The sequence below is a fragment of the Buteo buteo genome, chromosome 3, assembly GCF_964188355.1.
Source record: "Buteo buteo chromosome 3, bButBut1.hap1.1, whole genome shotgun sequence".
Taxonomy (NCBI): Eukaryota; Metazoa; Chordata; class Aves; order Accipitriformes; family Accipitridae; genus Buteo; species Buteo buteo.
In genome coordinates this window covers 61,309,395-61,327,293 of record NC_134173.1, presented here as the reverse complement: position 1 = coordinate 61,327,293, position 17,899 = coordinate 61,309,395, and the positions used below count along the sequence as shown (strand labels likewise).

The 17,899-nt window shown below is 38.1% G+C and overlaps 1 protein-coding gene across 3 annotated transcripts in view; it reads left to right on the top strand.

Moving 5' to 3' along the window:
- CSMD3 (CUB and Sushi multiple domains 3) overlaps positions 1 to 17,899 on the top strand; it is a 749,348-nt gene that overhangs the window by 196,371 nt on the left and 535,078 nt on the right. For all 3 annotated transcript variants that reach the window (XM_075024389.1, XM_075024388.1, XM_075024387.1), the window contains exon 5: positions 16,184 to 16,391. In XM_075024389.1, the coding sequence (XP_074880490.1) occupies positions 16,184 to 16,391 (208 nt within the window). The remainder of the gene's footprint in view (positions 1 to 16,183; positions 16,392 to 17,899) is intronic.

Here is a 17,899-nt window from a genome sequence, read left to right as displayed (position 1 = left end):
AATCTTCTGTTTAAAATGTATTTCTTCTATTTCAGCTTGTGCCAAATTTCCTTTTGTCCTTTCACTTGATACCACTGAGAAGAGCCTGGCTCCATCTTCTTTACTTCCCCATCAAGTATTTATGCACATTGATAAGATCCCTCTTGAACCTTCTCTATCCCAGGTTGAACAGTCCCAGCTCTCTCATATTCTCCCCATATGTTGGGCACTCCAGTCCCTTAATCATCTTTGTGGCTCTTTGCTGGACTCTCTTTAGTATGTCCATATCTGTCATACTGGGGATCCCAGCACTGGACACAGTACTCCAGATGCGAGGTAACTGGCCACTAGCTGGACTTTATGCTGCTTCACGCACTTCATCCCACTTTGAGCCCAGCTGTTCAGTCAGTTTTCAATACACTTCACTGACTCTTTATCTCCCCCATATTTTATCAGTTTGTCTATGAGGCTGTTATGGGAGACATTGTTAAATGCTTTGCCAGAGTGAAGATAATACCCATGGCTCTCCCCTCATCTACAATGTCAGTAAAATCATTGTAGATGGCTATCTCATTGGCTCAGTATTTCTCCTTACCTTAACGAATCCAGGCTGACCACTTCCAGTCTCCTTTTTGTCCTTCATATGTTTCAAAATGGTTTCCAGGAGGTTTGGTTCTGTTACCTTCCCAGTGATTGAGGTGAGACTGAAGAGCTTGTAGCTCCCTGAATCCCCTCTCTTGCTCTTGAAGATAGGAGTGTCTTATACTTTCTTCCAGTCCTCAGTCACCACAACCTTTCAGTGATAATTGACAGTGGTGTCACAGTGACATTGGCCAGCTCGTGGGTTCATCCCACCAGATCCTGTGGACTTATATATGATCAGTTTGTTTAAATGTTCCCTAGATTGATCCTCCATCAACGAGGTTAATTCTTGCTTGCTTCAGACTTTCCTATTGGTCTGGAATTCCTGAAAGCAAGTCTTACTGAGGCAAAAAAAAGCATTGAGTACTTTGGCCTTTTCCATACCCTTTGTCACAAAGATCCCCTGCCCCATTAGCAGAAGGCTCACATTTTCTGTCGTCCTTCTTTTGCTGCTGATATGCCTGTAGAAAGTATAAGACACCTCTGTTCGGAATTTGTCATCAGTGCACTGTATCAAACTTGTGGATTGCTTGTGATCTCCGTGTTGTCCCTCCAGCAGATCTCAGGGTGGTGCAAGTCCCTAAGTGGACCAGGGCCTGCAAATGTGAGGCTTCTTCCAGTTGTTTGGAGGCCTCATCTACTTCTTCCCCCATCATCTCTCTGCTGTCATTCCTACTTTAAAGCTGTCCTCACCAGGTTGGCCAGCTGGCTGGCAAAGATACTTTTGCTTCACCTCTTGGATCCCACCTCTTCCAAGCAGTTCTCAATCCTCAGAGATGGTCCCATTGCCATAAAAGCTAAATTCCCATTGTCCACATCTGCTGTGTAACCACTTGTTGACCAACAGGACCTGTTCACGCCCCCCACTTTCCCGTAATTGGAAGGACTGAGAGAAAAAACCACCTGAGCCCACACTCAGACCTTGACTCTCACCTCAGGGTTGTGTAGCCATGCTTGATATTTTCCAGGTCTCCCCTTGCAGTATTAGTGCCCACATGGAAGAGCAGCAGTGGTCTGCAGGCCAGAGAAGCCTCAGCAGTGTCTGGGATCTGAGCCCCTGACAAGCACCAAACCTCCCTTGATGAGAGGTCAGCAGGTGGAGGCCTCCATTCCCCACAACAGGGAGTCTCCCACTACTGTCATTTGCCACTTCCTCCTGGTTCTGCTGCAGAGCTCAGGCTCAGCTTGCTTGAGTGCTTTGTTGGACACGGGTCCCAGCTCCTCATCTTCTACCAGGGCACTGACCTACTCTGTAGCTGTAGAGGTGCGGGAAGAGCAGGAGCTGTCCTCCTGGTGTCCAAAGTCACAAGCTTCCAGCCTTCATCATCATGGAGTCTCCATTTCCTGTGGTACTAAAAAGGTAATGGTAGCAGCAAAGTTAATGAGGTTTCTCTGCATTCATTAGGTGATTTGGTCTATTATCTTCCATTAAATCACTACTCAATCAGATGAAAATTAATTCAGCTGCATATACATTGTGTGTTCCTTTTTGCCAACAAGAAGATTTTGAGTGTAACAGTAAAACCATCCAGTGGTACGATGAGATATGAGTGGCAGAGGCATTTAGATACAGGAAGGAGGTATATTCAACTTCTACTTGAAAAACTTTGTACATCCCTCAAGCAGAACACTGAAACTCATTTCTAAATGCTTCTGTGGTGTAAAAATCTTTTCCTTCAAGTTCTGATTTTAGTTTTCCAAATTTGAACGTGTCTGTGAACTTTTCAAATGCAAGCAGACGTAATGTAAGTTTGATAAATTTTGGCAAACAAGGTAACAGAACTGCCAAAGCAGTCATCATAAATTGGCTGAGAAAATATCTTCATAAGAGGTTAAGTCCTGTTTCTCTCTTCTGGCAAAGCAGTAGTCACAGATCACATTCAGGAGTGCTGAATTTTAAGGTCTCTGCATAATTAAGCAACTACAGAAATCTTGACTCTGAAATCTTGAAAACATTTTGTAATCCTTAGGCATTTTGTGCTGGGATAAAAAGGCAGATTCTTTTAGATATGTAACATTTCAGGAGTAAAGAGATCACAAATGTGCCACATAAATTGTGCTTCCTGCTTTGCATGGTGCTTGGTAAAAATACACCCTGTTGTTTAGCTGCTTTATAAACCTGAGCATATGGAATTGTACATGTCAGAAAGATATTTTGATGAACATTTGCAAAATGCATTTTAAGATGCATGCGCCTTGTAATCCAGTTGTCATGAGGCCAGAAGGTTCAAAGGTCTAGACAAGGAAAATTATGACAGACTCTTAACCCACTAAGGTCCTATACTGAATGTAATGTAGAAAATTAGTAAGAGTTTATTGCATGGTGGTTTACATAAAAAGAGATTCAAGTGGTCTCATTCGACAATTTGTATAGCAAAGATAAAAATGATTGAAGATGTATGCATTGCAATCCTTTCTCCATTGGATGGTGTAAAACTTAAAAGTTGATGCATTTGTTCTGAGGAAAAAAATACAACTTTCAATATCAGACCAAGAGAGTTGAAAATAAAAGAAAGGGAAGTATTCTTTTTTTCCCTGACCTTGCTCTAGATATTCTACTAGATTATGTTTAGGGAAGTTTAAAAATTAGAAAGTTAATTCAGAGAATACATGTTCCTCTTTTTAATTTTTCAATTTGTTTGGTTGTTGTTATTCTTTCCGATCTCTAAGCTATCATACAAATGATAGGAGAACTTATTTTGGGACCCGAGAAGGTTATCAAATCCAACACACCTCTCAAATCTGACTTTAAAGGCAGATATATTTGATTAGGGTCTTGTTCAGCTCACTTCTGAAAATCTCCAAAGTTGGAAGCTCCACAGCCTCTCCAGGTAACCTGATATCATAATTAACCTCTCAAATAGCATTTTTTTTTATTATTCCTGATGTATAAATGGAATATCCTAATCTACAATTTGTGATCATTGTCTCTTGTCTCCTTGCTGTGCACCCTAGAAAAAAGTCTGACTACATCTTTTCCATAGCTTCCTTTTAGGTAGTCAAAGATTGGATGTTCTACCCAAATAAGGCAAAATTATTGAAATCTTTTAAACCGTATATTCTTTAATGTATATTTAAACATATTTTTCCTTCTGAATCTGCTTCCCAAATAGCATAATTCTTATGAATGAGATTTAAAATAAAGAAGGTTTTTTGCAAGTATAATAAACATCCTTTACAGCAGTATCTCATAGGTATAAACACTTCTTTAAAACACATTGTTACACTTGAAATCGTTATGGATGAAGAGGAAGCATATCTTGTATATAACTAAAACCAAGAATTTGTTGCTAGTATAATGTAAATCTTAATAGTTTAATCATTATTAGTCTGGACGTAATTGTTTGAGAAAAGTAAAGAATAAAAATGCACTTAGAACTGTTATACAATGACTTGAGTATGTCAGTGCCCATAATGAAATAAGCCTGCAAATAAACCTTCCAACTCACAAATTTCAGTGTCACAGAGTCAGCTAAGGATTTGGTCCCACCTTATGGGTATAGTTGCAGATTAGGTAAAGAAATCATATGGTACCTATTATTCAGGTCTTGACACATCCAAATTTGTCCCATAACTCTTAAGTGTGTTAGAACAGGTAGGTTAGAGTGTTGAAAAAGAAGACACATTTTACTGTCCACTCAGTATTAAGACTCTTTTCACCAAGATTTACACAGGTACGAACGAAGCTGCCTAAGGCAGGAGTATGGCTGTACTGGGTTTCCTCTATAGGTCACTACAAAAAAGAAGATACTTCCTGTGGACAAGCTTCACATTGACTATAAGGAGATTTTATTCTTATCTCTAAACCCAAGGGAAGTATAAAGTGATTGTTCATAGCTGTCCTGGTTTCAGCTGGGATAGAGTTAATTGTCTTCCTAGTAGCTGGTACAGTGCTATGTTTCTGAGTTAGGTATGAGAAGAATGTTGATAAGACACTGATGTTTTCAGTTGTTGCTAAGGAGTGTTTAGATTAAGTCAAGGATTTTCCAGCTTCTCATGCCCAGCCAGCAAGAAAGCTGGAGGGGCACAAGAGGTTGGCAAAGGACAGAGCCAGGGCAGCTGACCCAAACTGGCCAACGGGGTATTTCATACCATGTGACACCACATCTAGTATATAAACTGGGGGAAGTGGGGGTGGGGGGATTGCTGCTCGGGGACTAACTGGGCATCAGTCGGCAGATGGTGAGCAATTGCATTGTGCATCACTTGTATATTCCAATCCTTTTATTATTACTGTTGTCATTTTATTAGTGTTATCACTATCATTATTAGTTTCTTCTTTTCTGTTCTATTAAACCGATCTTATCTCAACCCATGAGTTTTACTTCTTTTCCCAATTCTCTCTCCCATCCCACTGGGTGGGAGAGAAGTGAGCGAGCGGCTGTGTGGTGCTTAGTTGCTGGCTGGGGTTAAACCATGACAATAGCTTAAGTGTCTCTCTTCGGTAAAGGCATGATCTGGACCCAAGATAGTAAGATTTTATGAAGGAATGTGTATTTCTTTGCCTAAGTCTTATTTTTTTGGCTTTTGCATATCTCAAATGTGTGAGTTGTTGATGCTCTGAGATGCTTTGATGCTTTTTTTGAGGTAAGTCACATAAGAACAACTCATAAGATTTAAGAGTTGTCAACTGACAACTCTTACTTAAGGTTAAAATGTGTCCATCATACAGTTTTGTCAAATATTTCTGTCTTTGTTATATTCAGGAATTTTTGAGAAATGATAAATTTTTCTAACAGGTACCTGTCAACTTAACTGTAAATGGATTTTTTAGGCAACAATATAAATTCTGCAAAATTCTAATCAGGTATTATTAATAAATGAATTTAAACCTGTAAAATTGGTAACATGATGTACCTGATAATAAAATAGACATTAGTAATTTTTATGATACAAATCAAAAGAAACCTAAAAGTCTATTGTTTTATTAAAATTTCAACTTTGATTTCATGTTACTATTTCATTAAAACTCTAAAAAAAAATAAATCTGTGCTTTGTTGGGTTTCATCAAAAAAGTCTGATTTTTTTTTCCCTAATCTAGGCAACTTGGTAATATTTGTCAAAATGGAATTCAGAAATTGAAATATTTAAATATTTATTGAAATATATGAGTTTTTTTCAGAAGCATGGCTTTTGAGATGGCAAGGAGGAACTTCAACTGGGGATGAATCAATAACACATTTTGAAGCACTCTTTAAAAGCAGAAGTGATTTGTAGTAAAGCAATTCAAGGATGGAGTTTGAGTGACATTTGAGTCTCTGAAATTGTATGTCTACAGACCTCTCTAGGCGATCTGTTCCACTTCTTGATTGTTCTTATCATGAAAAAGTTTCCCTGTGAAACTCTCTTCAGGCCCATTGCCTCTTGTTCTCCATGCACCGCTGCAAATAACTTGCCTCTGTCATCTCAATAGCCTCCCCGTGGACTGTTGTAAGGCCCCCCTGAAGCTGCTTCATCTCTGGACTGAACCAGCCCTGTTCCCTCAGTCTCCTCAGCACTCCAGTCCCAACAATCCTGTTGATCCTTTGCTGAATTCACTCCAGTTTATCCATGTCTTTTCTGTCTTTTTTTTTTTGGGGGGGGGGGGGAGGAGGAGGGGTGGTGGTTGCACAAAATTGTATGCCGTATTCTAGAAGCTATCAAAACCAAAACAATGATAGGATTTTAGACAGGACTTAAAAATAGATCTCCCCCTTCCAATATGACTCTGAAACCCCCACCTTTCTCTTCAGCCTGCTCCCACTTCAAAAATTTTTAGCAGTTTCTTGCACTGAAACAAACTCCTCAAACTCAGACCTAAGTTTTTATTTTCCACTCTCTGGTATGGCTGTATGCTGTGCATTCCTGTATTATCTTCACCTGTTTGGTGGGTTGATCTAGGCCAGCTGCCAGATGCCCAACAAGCTGCTCTCTCAGTCTCCCTCCTCAACAGGATAGCAAGCGAATATAGATGGAAAAGCTCATGGATTGAGATAAGGACAAGAAGATCACTTACCAATTACCATCACAGACAAAAAAGACTCAACTTTGGGAAGATTAATTTAATTTATTACCAGTTAGAAATAGGGCATGATAGTGAGAAACAAAGACAAAATTAAAACACCCCCCTCCCCCCTCCTTCTTCCCAGCCTTAACTTCACTCCTTCATCCCTGACTCTTCTACCTTCTCCTCGTGGAGTGACACAGGGGAACAGGGAATGGGGGTTTTGGTCTGTCCATAACAATTCTCTGCCCCTCCCTCCTCTCACACTTTTTCTGTGCTCCAGCATGGCATCCATCCCAGTCCTTCAAAAACTGCTCCAACATGAGTCCTTCTCACAGGCTGCAGTTCTTCAAGAACTGGTCCAGTGTGGGTTGTTTCCATAGGGTACAGTCCTTCAGGAACAAACTGCTCCTGTGTGGGCTGTTCTCCATGGGCCACAGTTCCTCTTAGGAGAACCTGCTCCAGCGTGGGCTTTCCACAGGTTGCAGCTTCCTTCAGGGCTTATCCACCTCCTGCAGCATGGGGTCCTCTACAGGCTGCAGTGTGGATTATCTGCTCCACCGTGATCCTCCATGGGCTTCAGGGGAACAACCTGCATTACCATGGTCGTCTTCACCAGCTGCAGGGGAACCTCTGCTCTGGTGCCTGTAGCACCTCCTCCCCCTCCTTCTTCACTGATCTTGGTGTCTGCAGGGTTGCTTCTCTCACATTTTCCTCACTCCTGTCTCTCAGCTGCTGCACAGTGTTTTTTATCCTTTCTTAAACATGCTATCACAGAGGTGCCACCAGCATTGCTGATTGCCTCAGATTTGGTCAATGGTGGGTCCGTCATGGAGCCGTCTGGAACTGCCTCCGTCCAACATGGGGGCAGCCCCTGATCTCTTCTCACAGAGGCCACTCCTGCAGCCCCCCTGCTATCAAAACCTTGCCACATAAACCCAATACAATCTTCCTTTGTGCAGGCTTCTTTCTTGGTAGCTCTTTCACATCCTATCTGCTGCACTCTTCATCTGAGAACATCCTTCCAGCTAAGAGCTATAAGCTGGTCCCAAAGGAAGTGCCAACTCTTCCTCCCTGCAGGCAATGTCAGATGACACTGGGTGTTGTGGCTAGGACAAGCGACTCAGCCTTCCTCCTGACTGCCCCACCACATCATTTTCACAGAACAGAAACAAACTTGTTTTATACAGTAAATTGCCAACAGATAAATAAAACAAATCACTTTAAATACTTAGGTACTTGTCACATTCTTATTTTATACATTAGCATAATCCTCTTTTTGATAAAGCAATGTCTCAATTACAGGCACGTGAATAATTTCTTTGTGGTTCAGAGGCAAAACTGCAAAACCAGGTGTAAAAATCAACTCTCGCTAAACTCATACTTTAATGTAGTTTCTTTACTGAGAAATTAGAAAAAAAAATAGGAGATCCCTAATAATTTCTAAAATCTCAAATAACTGATTGATCATCTCTCATGTTTGACATGCTTGCTTTAAAGAGAAAATTACATTTCAAAACCATAGTAAAAACCCTTGTTCTGTGCAGTTATTAAAAATAATTAGAAAGAAAATTTAATTGCAAATTGATGAATTGAAATATTTACTTTTAGGTCTTTATTTCATTTTCTTTGCCTGAACAATTAACTAATTTCTGCTTTCCTCTGTATTCCATTTTTAAGGAATTTACTCTTAAGCCCTCTGCCCCTCAGCAACTCAAACAGTAAATATCAGGCTTGAGAACTATGAAATCTTGAATTAATATCATAATTTAACACTGCAGAACTGCTAAGCTTTACTGCTGCACTAACCAATCGGAAACAGTTTGATGGGCAAGAAATACTTTTTCATATCTTCTGTTGTGCTCACATAAGGAAGGCCTGTCCAAATATTTTCATTTAAATTATCTTGTTTTGTTTGTAAGCAATAAAAGCACCAAAACCTCCCCAATGTTCATTTTTATTTGAAAAAAAGATGTATTCCATTCTCTTGCTGGAAAACAGCAGTAAAGGAACAGTTGGCTGATGCGCAGATTGGTGGGTTATCTTACTTTGTTAAACATGCTTGTGAGTTAATCCATCAAATTTCAAGTCTTAGTCTAGAAAAACAGAAAATTTAGAAAAATGAACCACCTATGTACATTTTAACCAAACACCTTCTGATGTTTTCCAAATATATAGTTAAAAATTCAGCAGACTGCACACCTTCTGTGTTTTTTTGTAAAACCCCCCAAACTATTGGCTTCATGTGCCAAGATTTTTCCAAAGTTAACATTTTTCCTTCTTTATAGATAAAAAAGTAAATGAGATAACTGTGCAGCGTATAGTAGAAACAGTTACTTTTCCTACTGGCAACCCTTCAGAAGAACCCGACTCACCTAAATCACACCCACAACATGACGTTTCCTTGGTGGAAAACCAGCCAACTCTGAGGATCTCACTGAACTTTAATTGCCAGTTAACAGGAACGTTTCGTTACCGATTCAAGATTTGCAAAACAAAAGAAGACTAAAGCTTAAACACTTAGGGAAAAGACCTTTCCTCCCCCTTCACCTCCCTCAACTTCGCTGCAGTCCCCTCCTCCCCCTCCTGGTCTCTGCTCCCCTCGCTCCTGTCGCACCTCAGCCTCAGCCCCGCCAGCGAGGCGCGGCGGGAGGACGTGTGTGAGGCGACAGGACCTACCGGTTTCCTTTTTTCCCCTCATCCTACCCTCCCACTCTTACCCTTTGTTTCGGTATGGTTCCTCCAGGGGCCGCACTCCCTTCGGGACCTGCCCTCTGTGCAAGCCTTCGGTGTGTCCTCACATGCACCTACACGTTTCCTCCTGTGTTCCCCTTTGCGCCCCCTGCCCCCTCCGGCGGCTCCTCCGTGACGCCCATTTTGTCATGCGGTGGGTCAGCGCCGCTCGTTCCAGAGCCGGCTGGAACCGGCTGCGGCCGGCACGGGGCAGGCCGCGGCCTCCTCCCACGCAGGTCGCCCCTGCCGCTCCCTGCCGGTTCCGCTCAGTACAGGGCTCCAGGTAGGTACAAGCTGTGTGAGTGTTGCTAGTGTTTTCCCCGTGGCATAGCTCATTTTTGTGGTTCTCTCTCAAAAGAGACAGGTTAGGAGGCAATTTATTCCATTTAACTTCTGCTAGCACCATATAAGCTCCTGAGCTTCCTCACCTTTTTAGCTACAGATGCTATTATTTGATTTTTTTGCTGCCTGTCAAATCTGTATAAATTTTACAGCTATGCTGAGCGTACAAGTACAAAGTGAAGGATTTGAGGATACGAATCGTCAATTTATAGTCATCCTTGGGTTTATTTGGAATTTAAGATTGTGAGTCGCAACACAAAGCCATAGAAAGTAAGACTTCCATATGTCCTCAAGAAATGTTTTATGTCCCTCTACTCAAAAGCTGGATGAATTTTATGTGAGTCATTAATGACAAATCTGCAAAGCTATCCTTAAAGATTTTCAATTGATGGATGTTTTGCAATCATTTCATTTAAATTTCTGAAAGCTGTAAGGTTATTCTGTGGATAAATTATGAGGGAAGGCTGACATTTTTTATTGTTGCAGGTTTGTAGAAAAAGCTAACATATAAATGTTGCTCAGAAATTATATATAGAGATATATATCTTTCATTATATTTGGACTTTTTAGAACGTATCAGTATATTAAATGAAAATAAATTTTAATGTGCATTATACTACATATGCTGTTCTCTGTAGTTTAAAGACCCATTCATTTATTCTCTGACTCTGAGCATAAGGTTATCGAGACTTAAGTTAAACTAGCTGGATAACTAGTTTTTATTTAGTGGGGCAAGAGCACTATTGCCAAGAGGTTTGCTAACCTAGTGAGGAGTTCTTTATTGCTAGGCTTATCAAGGTTGGTGACCAAAGCCTTCAGGTTTATTGGGGAACAGGGGGATGGGGGGAAGCTTGCATGGGGCAGAGTGTTGAGGGATTTTCTTGCACTCTTTTTGAGGAAGTGGCATGACCACAGACACATCTCAAGTGCCTGTACACAAACACATGTAGCATGGGAAACATAGGAACTGTAAATTTATATGCAATTGTAGATCAGTGACATTATTAAAATCACAGAGCAGAACAGCTGGCACCACTGGAATCCTGCAATAGATGTGTACAGACTCTCCAGGAAAGGTGAATAGGGAACAAAAGGAATAAGCGTTGTAGTTTGTGCAAAGGAGGGAGCAGAGGGAACTCTGCTGGAAAATGGCATTGCCTATGGAGCTTCTTAAAGATATTTTTGTGACTATGTAACCTATTACTGTGTTCATTTGCACATTTCACAATTGGATTATTATACTACAGACTTTAAAACTGAGCTTAACTTTTTAAGGGGCTTTCCAGTTCAGTTTTTATGGTTTCCTTTCTGCTGCTTGTCTGTAGCACAGCCAATGAAGAAACTTAATAAGAAACACATTCTAAGTTGTTTTTTATGAAAGCAGTATAGGATGTGGAGAAAATTGCAAAGCTGGAGTGTATATGAGAGCATTAGATTAAACACTGGCCAAGTGTGACATTGGAAATTTGTGGAAGTTGCTGATGGATAAACCAGCAAATTCAGACTTGTGGAAAATTAAGTTCAAAATGTATTACGAAGCTGCTTCTCAATGCGGTGCTCTGTAAAAACAATGTGAGTGTATAGGCATACATACCTATAAAGAGGAAAATACTAAGCATAAAATGCTTGTGTAGTAATAATGTTTAAGTCAAGATCAGTAAATAGTTCCATATAATTGTTATGAACATATTTTAAAACATTCATGATGAGCACCTACTGAAAACTTAAAAACCCCTCCCTAAACAGTGATCAGTGGGGCTGCTATCTAGGTGAGGTTTTTTGTTTATTTATTTTTTATTTAGAGCCAACCTCTGACAAACTTTCAGAGAGTAATAAAGAGACAAGGTCCTTGGGAAAGAAACTACCTTCTCATTCAGAAATGGTTGTATAATTTAAGTTATAGCTAAGTTAGTGTGCTGCCTTTTTAATAGACAATGTTTGCTTTCACATGCCAAGTTACTGCCTGGAGAAGATAATCTAATTTTCTTTACCCTTTACTTTGGATATGAAGGTAATTGATTAAAAATCTTATTTAGAAAACACTGGTAGAATTTTATAACAATGCATTTTTTTCTTCTGTCAGAATCAAGATTACAGCTAACGGGTTGTGGTTTTGGAAAAATATCAAAAAGTATTATCTGCATAATTAATTTCCATTTCCATTCTACTTTATTGTATCAAATAGACATGAGCTGTTTCAGAAGGACATAAAAAGCAATATCTTTCATTTAGAAACATCTGAAAATACTTAGAATTATGCTCCGCTTTCCACATAATTATTTTATGCATGTAAGTGGTTAATTTATTTTTAACGTATGATAAATATGGTGTGATAGAGAATGACATTTTTCAGGGTCCCTGTTTTCTCAGTTGCCCATCAAAAATCTTAACAGTTAGATACCAATATTTAAGGCAGCAGTTGAGCCTCAAATAAAATTCTGTGGATGGTTAGAGTTTGTGTAGACACATGCATATGTGCGTTTGTTTGCTACGCAGAAACAGGTAAAGTAGTTTTTCACCACACTAATGGAATCAGTAGTTAGTATTATGTGTTTGCCTATATTAAATTCTTTTGAAGAGCACTGGAGTTTCTCAAAGAATTGATTGCTTCCTAATGTAAAGGTCCTTCGTGATCTTCAGATAAAAGGTAGTTATTAATGTGTATATTTAAGAGCAATAATTAATATGATGTAAAATGCTTAAAAGGGGGTGGTAGAGTGCTGATTCCTTTAGACTGCTGATTCCTTTAGACTGCTCAGCTAATTTATCTGAAGTAAGACTGTCTAAAATTTGAAAGAGCAGACAACAGTATGCCTGGGGTTGTGCCTGAACTACATTGTGAAGAATATGCCATGAATTTCATAAGAGTCTGTGTAGCTAAGATCAAGGTACAGAAGGATTACTGCAGGTCCTCTCAGCTTTTTTTGATGGGATTCTTCAAAAGTGGTTCAGCTTGTTCAGAACTTTTATTGGCTATTGTAAAGGTCATTGTTTAAACTTGGAAAGTTGCTATACTCTTTTTTTTTCCTTGCATTATTTTCAAGAATTCATAACATGTCTATTACTCTGTGATGAGTTGAGTTATGCACTTAAGTTTAACTGTTTGGTACACTATAAATATCTAGATAGATAAGATGATGCGATACATTGTGTGGCAGATTAAAGCTTGATCTACCATGCAGTCTCATTGAATTCTCATTGAAATCCATGAATTTGCATGGTGTATATATCACTGATAACATTGCCTGTCTTTGATCATCTATCTTCCTGAAAATTCCAGTTCAATATATATGTAACATTACTGTGAATATCACTGAAACTACAAGAATAAGCAGAAAATTACACTTAAATAAGACTAACCAGAGAAATATATTTTCAAAATTTATTATGAAAAAGGAACAGTGAACAGCAAGCCAGGAAGATGGTTACAAAATAAAATAGAAAATTTTATTAAATTACTTTTCAGCAGAAATTATTTAAATGTATAATCATTTCACATTTTTTTTAGCAGACATTTAGCCATAATTTTTAAAAAAAAAGGAAAAAAGCTGCATATATCTATCTATAGAAATAAAAACCAGTCGATGCCCACAAAAAGCCAACCCCCCCAAACCAAACCCTCAAAACATTTGTAGTCTCATAATCATCACTCACATCATGATATCAGTTATAATCCCTCTGCATAAGAGCTCTTATGCATATTCAAATATAGATCTTCATTTGAATTCATGATACCTTGAAAAGCTTTTCTAAGCCAAGTCCCCACTCACATATCACTTTGAAAAATCTTCCCCTTTCAGCATATGGTTAAGATCAGAGAAATATGTTTGGAAAAATGACATCTTGGCAGTATGCGTATTTTTTGCATTTATGCCTTCAAATCACATTTGCAAGTTTGTAGGTTAGATAAATTTTCCCAGTACATGACAAAATAAATTTAATTTGAAAATATGGTATAGGAATTTTAAAAGTAGATATAGGGGTTTTTTTAAATGTCAACAATGTTAGCTATGCGTTTGTAATTGCAATTACATAATGTGAGATTCTATCAAGTCTTAACCAAACTATTGTCTTGTCAACGTTCCTGTGAATGTTGTTCTCCATATTTGGTAAATGGAAATTAAAAGAACAGGGGTGGATACACAGTTCTTTCAAGGTGCTTAACTGCTGTTTAGGTATTACATTTTGATTGTAGTGTTAGGCACTTAAGTATCTTTGAGGACTCCTACCTCAGTGGTTTGACAGAGGTGATTCAGAAAGCTGTGGAAAGGCAGTGAGAGAGAAAGATTCTCAGGGCTCTGTACAGAAGTCACTGCAAAGATTATCTTTCCTCTCTTTCTTCCTTGTTCACACATCATTACTGGACGACTTGTGCATTGGTGAAGATTGGCCACTGTTAGTCTTCATAAGTGTTCTCTTACCAGCTATTCTTTCTTTTGTAGTGTTTCATAGCTGACATCTAAGCAGTTATGCTGTTTCAATGTGATAGAAATACAAGTGCTAAAAAGCAGATTGCACAGAAACAATTATTACAGTTTCTTTTATTTGTCAGGGTCTTATGCACTATAAAGTCAGTGGTAGAACTGCTGTCAGCTTCAGTGTTTGTCAATTTACTCGAAGATCAATTTTTTTTTCCAGTGGCTTCACAACTTAAGGCACTGAACATTTTCATGGGGATTAATGTTTGTTAGCCTTCTCCCACATGTGAGCTTTTACCTATGAGGATCTGACTGCAGGACTGGAACCAAATAAATCACAAGCGAGTGATATTACAGGTGGAGGAATATAGGAACATAGCACAGTAATTCTGTTATTTCTTGGGCTAATGCTTGCATTACAGAGGCTAAGATTATCTGATGATCTATGATATCTGATGTGCTCTTGGTTATATTTACAGTACTTAAATGTAGTTAGTATTAATTTTATTTGTAGGAAATTTGCTACATGAGTCAGAACAAAATACATGATGATTTGTCTGGGCCATTTTGCTGATGGTAGCAAAATTATATTTTGGCAAAAATCTCTAAACAGATGTGGCTCAGAAATAGCAGGCATGCTTATTGACACAGCTTGTGTTTTTAAACACAGTCACTCTGTTTATTCTTTTAAGTATTGGTAGAGTATAGCAACATTTTTAGTGAACAGTTTTTTATATTGCTAGGAACTAGGATAGATTTCTCTATAATTCATTCATGAAAAGCAAAAAAAAAGGTGTTCTGTAGTACAGTATTTTTCAAAAGCACTTCTGGTTTTGAGTCTGAGAGAAAGCTATTCCAAAGTTTTTAGTCTTGCATGATACTCCTGGTTTTCTGCTTTTAACTTGTTACATGAGCTGAAAAGCTATTTCATATGCTACTATTTGTCTTTCCAGTTTGCATAAGCTTCAGTAATTTAGCTATGAAAATTTACCTGTAAGAACTTTTTCAACTCGGTACTTGATAAAACATTGTCGTGGTTTAATCCCAGCCAGCAACTAAGCACCACGCAGCCGCTCACTCACTCCCCCCCACACCCAGTGGGATGGGGGAGAAAATTGGGAAAAGAAGTAAAACTCATGGGTTGAGATAAGATTGGTTTAATAGAACAGAAAAGAAGAAACTAATAATGATAGTGATAACACTAATAAAATAATAACAGTAATAATAAAAGGATTGGAATGTGCAAATGATGCACAGTGCAATTGGTCACCACCTGCTGACTGACGCCCAGTTAGTCCCCAAGCGGTGATGCCCCTACACCCACTTCCCCCAGTTTATATTCTAGATGTGATGTCCCATGGTATGGAATACACCGTTGGCCAGTTTGGGTCAGCTGCCCTGGCTGTGTCCTGTGCCAACCTCTTGTGGCCCTCCAGCTTTCTTGCTGGCTGGGCATGAGAAGCTGGAAAATCCTTGACTTTAGACTAAACATTAGTTAGCAACAACTGAAAACATCAGTGTGTTATCAACATTCTTTGCATACTGAACTCAAAACATAGCACTATACCAGCTACTAGGAAGACAATTAACTCTATCCCAGCTGAAACCTGGACAAACATATTTCAATCAATATTTAAAAATCAATATACATATCCTTCAAAATCATTGAACCAGGATGTTACCCATTGTTTTAATGGACATTTTACTTCTGTGAACTAACAAATAAAATTTTTTCTCCTGATTGTCCTTAATGCATGAAACCAATACTTCATTATTACCTTTTTAATATTTTTTTATTCCTTTCACAGTAAAGGACCTGAACCTCTGAAGTGGTGAGGTTCCTCAGTTTTGTTGTATTTAGTGGATGCTAAATGCACTGGCTAATTAGTAAGATTAAACCCAAGATACGCTTTTACTTTAGTTTTTCTATGTGGTCATATAACTTTGCAGCAGCATTCTAAGTCTAACATGTTAAAAAACCTTAAGCAATTGTTCACCTAAAAGGTAATAAACTTCCATTCTCAACAAGAAAGCATACATTTCTAAGGGCTGATTTTAATGACAGTTATAATTTTTTTTTTAACAGCTGAGGATGCATGTGGAGGAACTATGAGAGGATCCAGTGGTATCATCTCGAGCCCCAACTTTCCTAATGAATACCATAATAATGCAGATTGCACATGGACAATTGTGGCAGAGCCTGGGGATACTATCTCTCTCATATTTACAGATTTCCAAATGGAAGAAAAATATGATTATTTGGAAGTTGAAGGTTCTGAACCACCTACAATATGGTAAGTCAACTATTGCAATTTTAATGTAGTAAAAAAAAAAGATGATGAGATGTTGAAGGTTAAATTTTGTTACTTTTCCTTTTGTCAATAGGTAGTCTTGCTGAAAACAAAGAAACCCAGTAATGGTTGTTACTATGGCATAAATACTGATATTCTAATTGCAGCTGTAAAATAATTTCCAAACATATTCCAAGGATGTAACATTGCGATGAAAGACACTGTAGGCTCATTCACTTCATTGTCTGTAGGTCTAACCATTCTAACCATTATTGTATTAAAAATGTATATATTTAGAAACAGAATGGAATGGACTGTTGTACTGGCAAGGATTGGTGGAGCCTTCAGGGAGTTTCATATGTCAGAAAGTGAATGGCATGGAGTCCTTTCAGCACAGAGCTGGGGGAAGTAGCGTTGGTCACACCTGTTGGTCACAGATTCTCTCTGGAGGAGTTTCTGTACAAAGAACTGCATATGTGGTCTCACTATATAATGTGCTGGGGGTATGGCTGGTGTTACACTTGTATAGAAGTTTCTGTTGTGATCGGAGAGATAAAATACCCTGAGCTGAGTAGCCACAGCACTTTTTAGTTTGGGTTTTATTCCAAATATACTACCTTTAGAGAGGATTTCTGTTTGTTTGTTGACTTAACAGTAGTAAAAATATTTTTGCTAGGCTGGCTTCTGCAGTTCTTGATCTCAGTGTAGATGCATTGTATAAAACAAGTAAAAGAAATAAAATAGTAAACAACCTCTTTCAAGATCTGGTTCAGTTAAGTAGAAAAGATAAATTATACATTCTGCATTTTTCTGGCCTGGTAGTTTTATGGTAACATAGCATCACACTACTCAAGAAACATGTGAATATGACAAATACTTGTATTCGTTATATTGGTTTAAATATACTATTGGTTCACAAAAAAGAGGACATATATAAAATTATATATTATATAAAAAATAATATAATATATGTAGTATATAAGATATATAATTATATATTATCAATACAAAAAAACCCACCAAACACAGCATAGACAAAATAAATGATATTACTTTAAATTTTATAATGATAAAATATCCCAAATTATATAATTATATTGTTTTGACAACATCAGTCTCAGTTTCTACAAGTGATGCTTATAAGTAATATTCCTTACTGCTGCAGAGTATAGTATAAGCCTATACGCTAAGTCTCAGCTTTAGCAAATAGTATTTCATAATTTAATTCATACTGCCACCTACGTAGTTAATTACCTGTATTAGAATATTACTTAATTGCTATTGAGTTTTTCAAGCTGTTAAACTGAAATCTTTTGAACTAGCTGTCAGATAAAATAATTTTTAAACAATAATTTATAATAATTATTAGTGAGGTAACACCAATGACATACAGACAATATGAATCACTTGAATAGCTCAATGTGCGTTCTATTACTCTTGAATGTGTTTCATGTATTCAGTCATGAGCTTCAAACAATGATTTAATTTTTTTTTCTGCAGAGGGCTTTGGC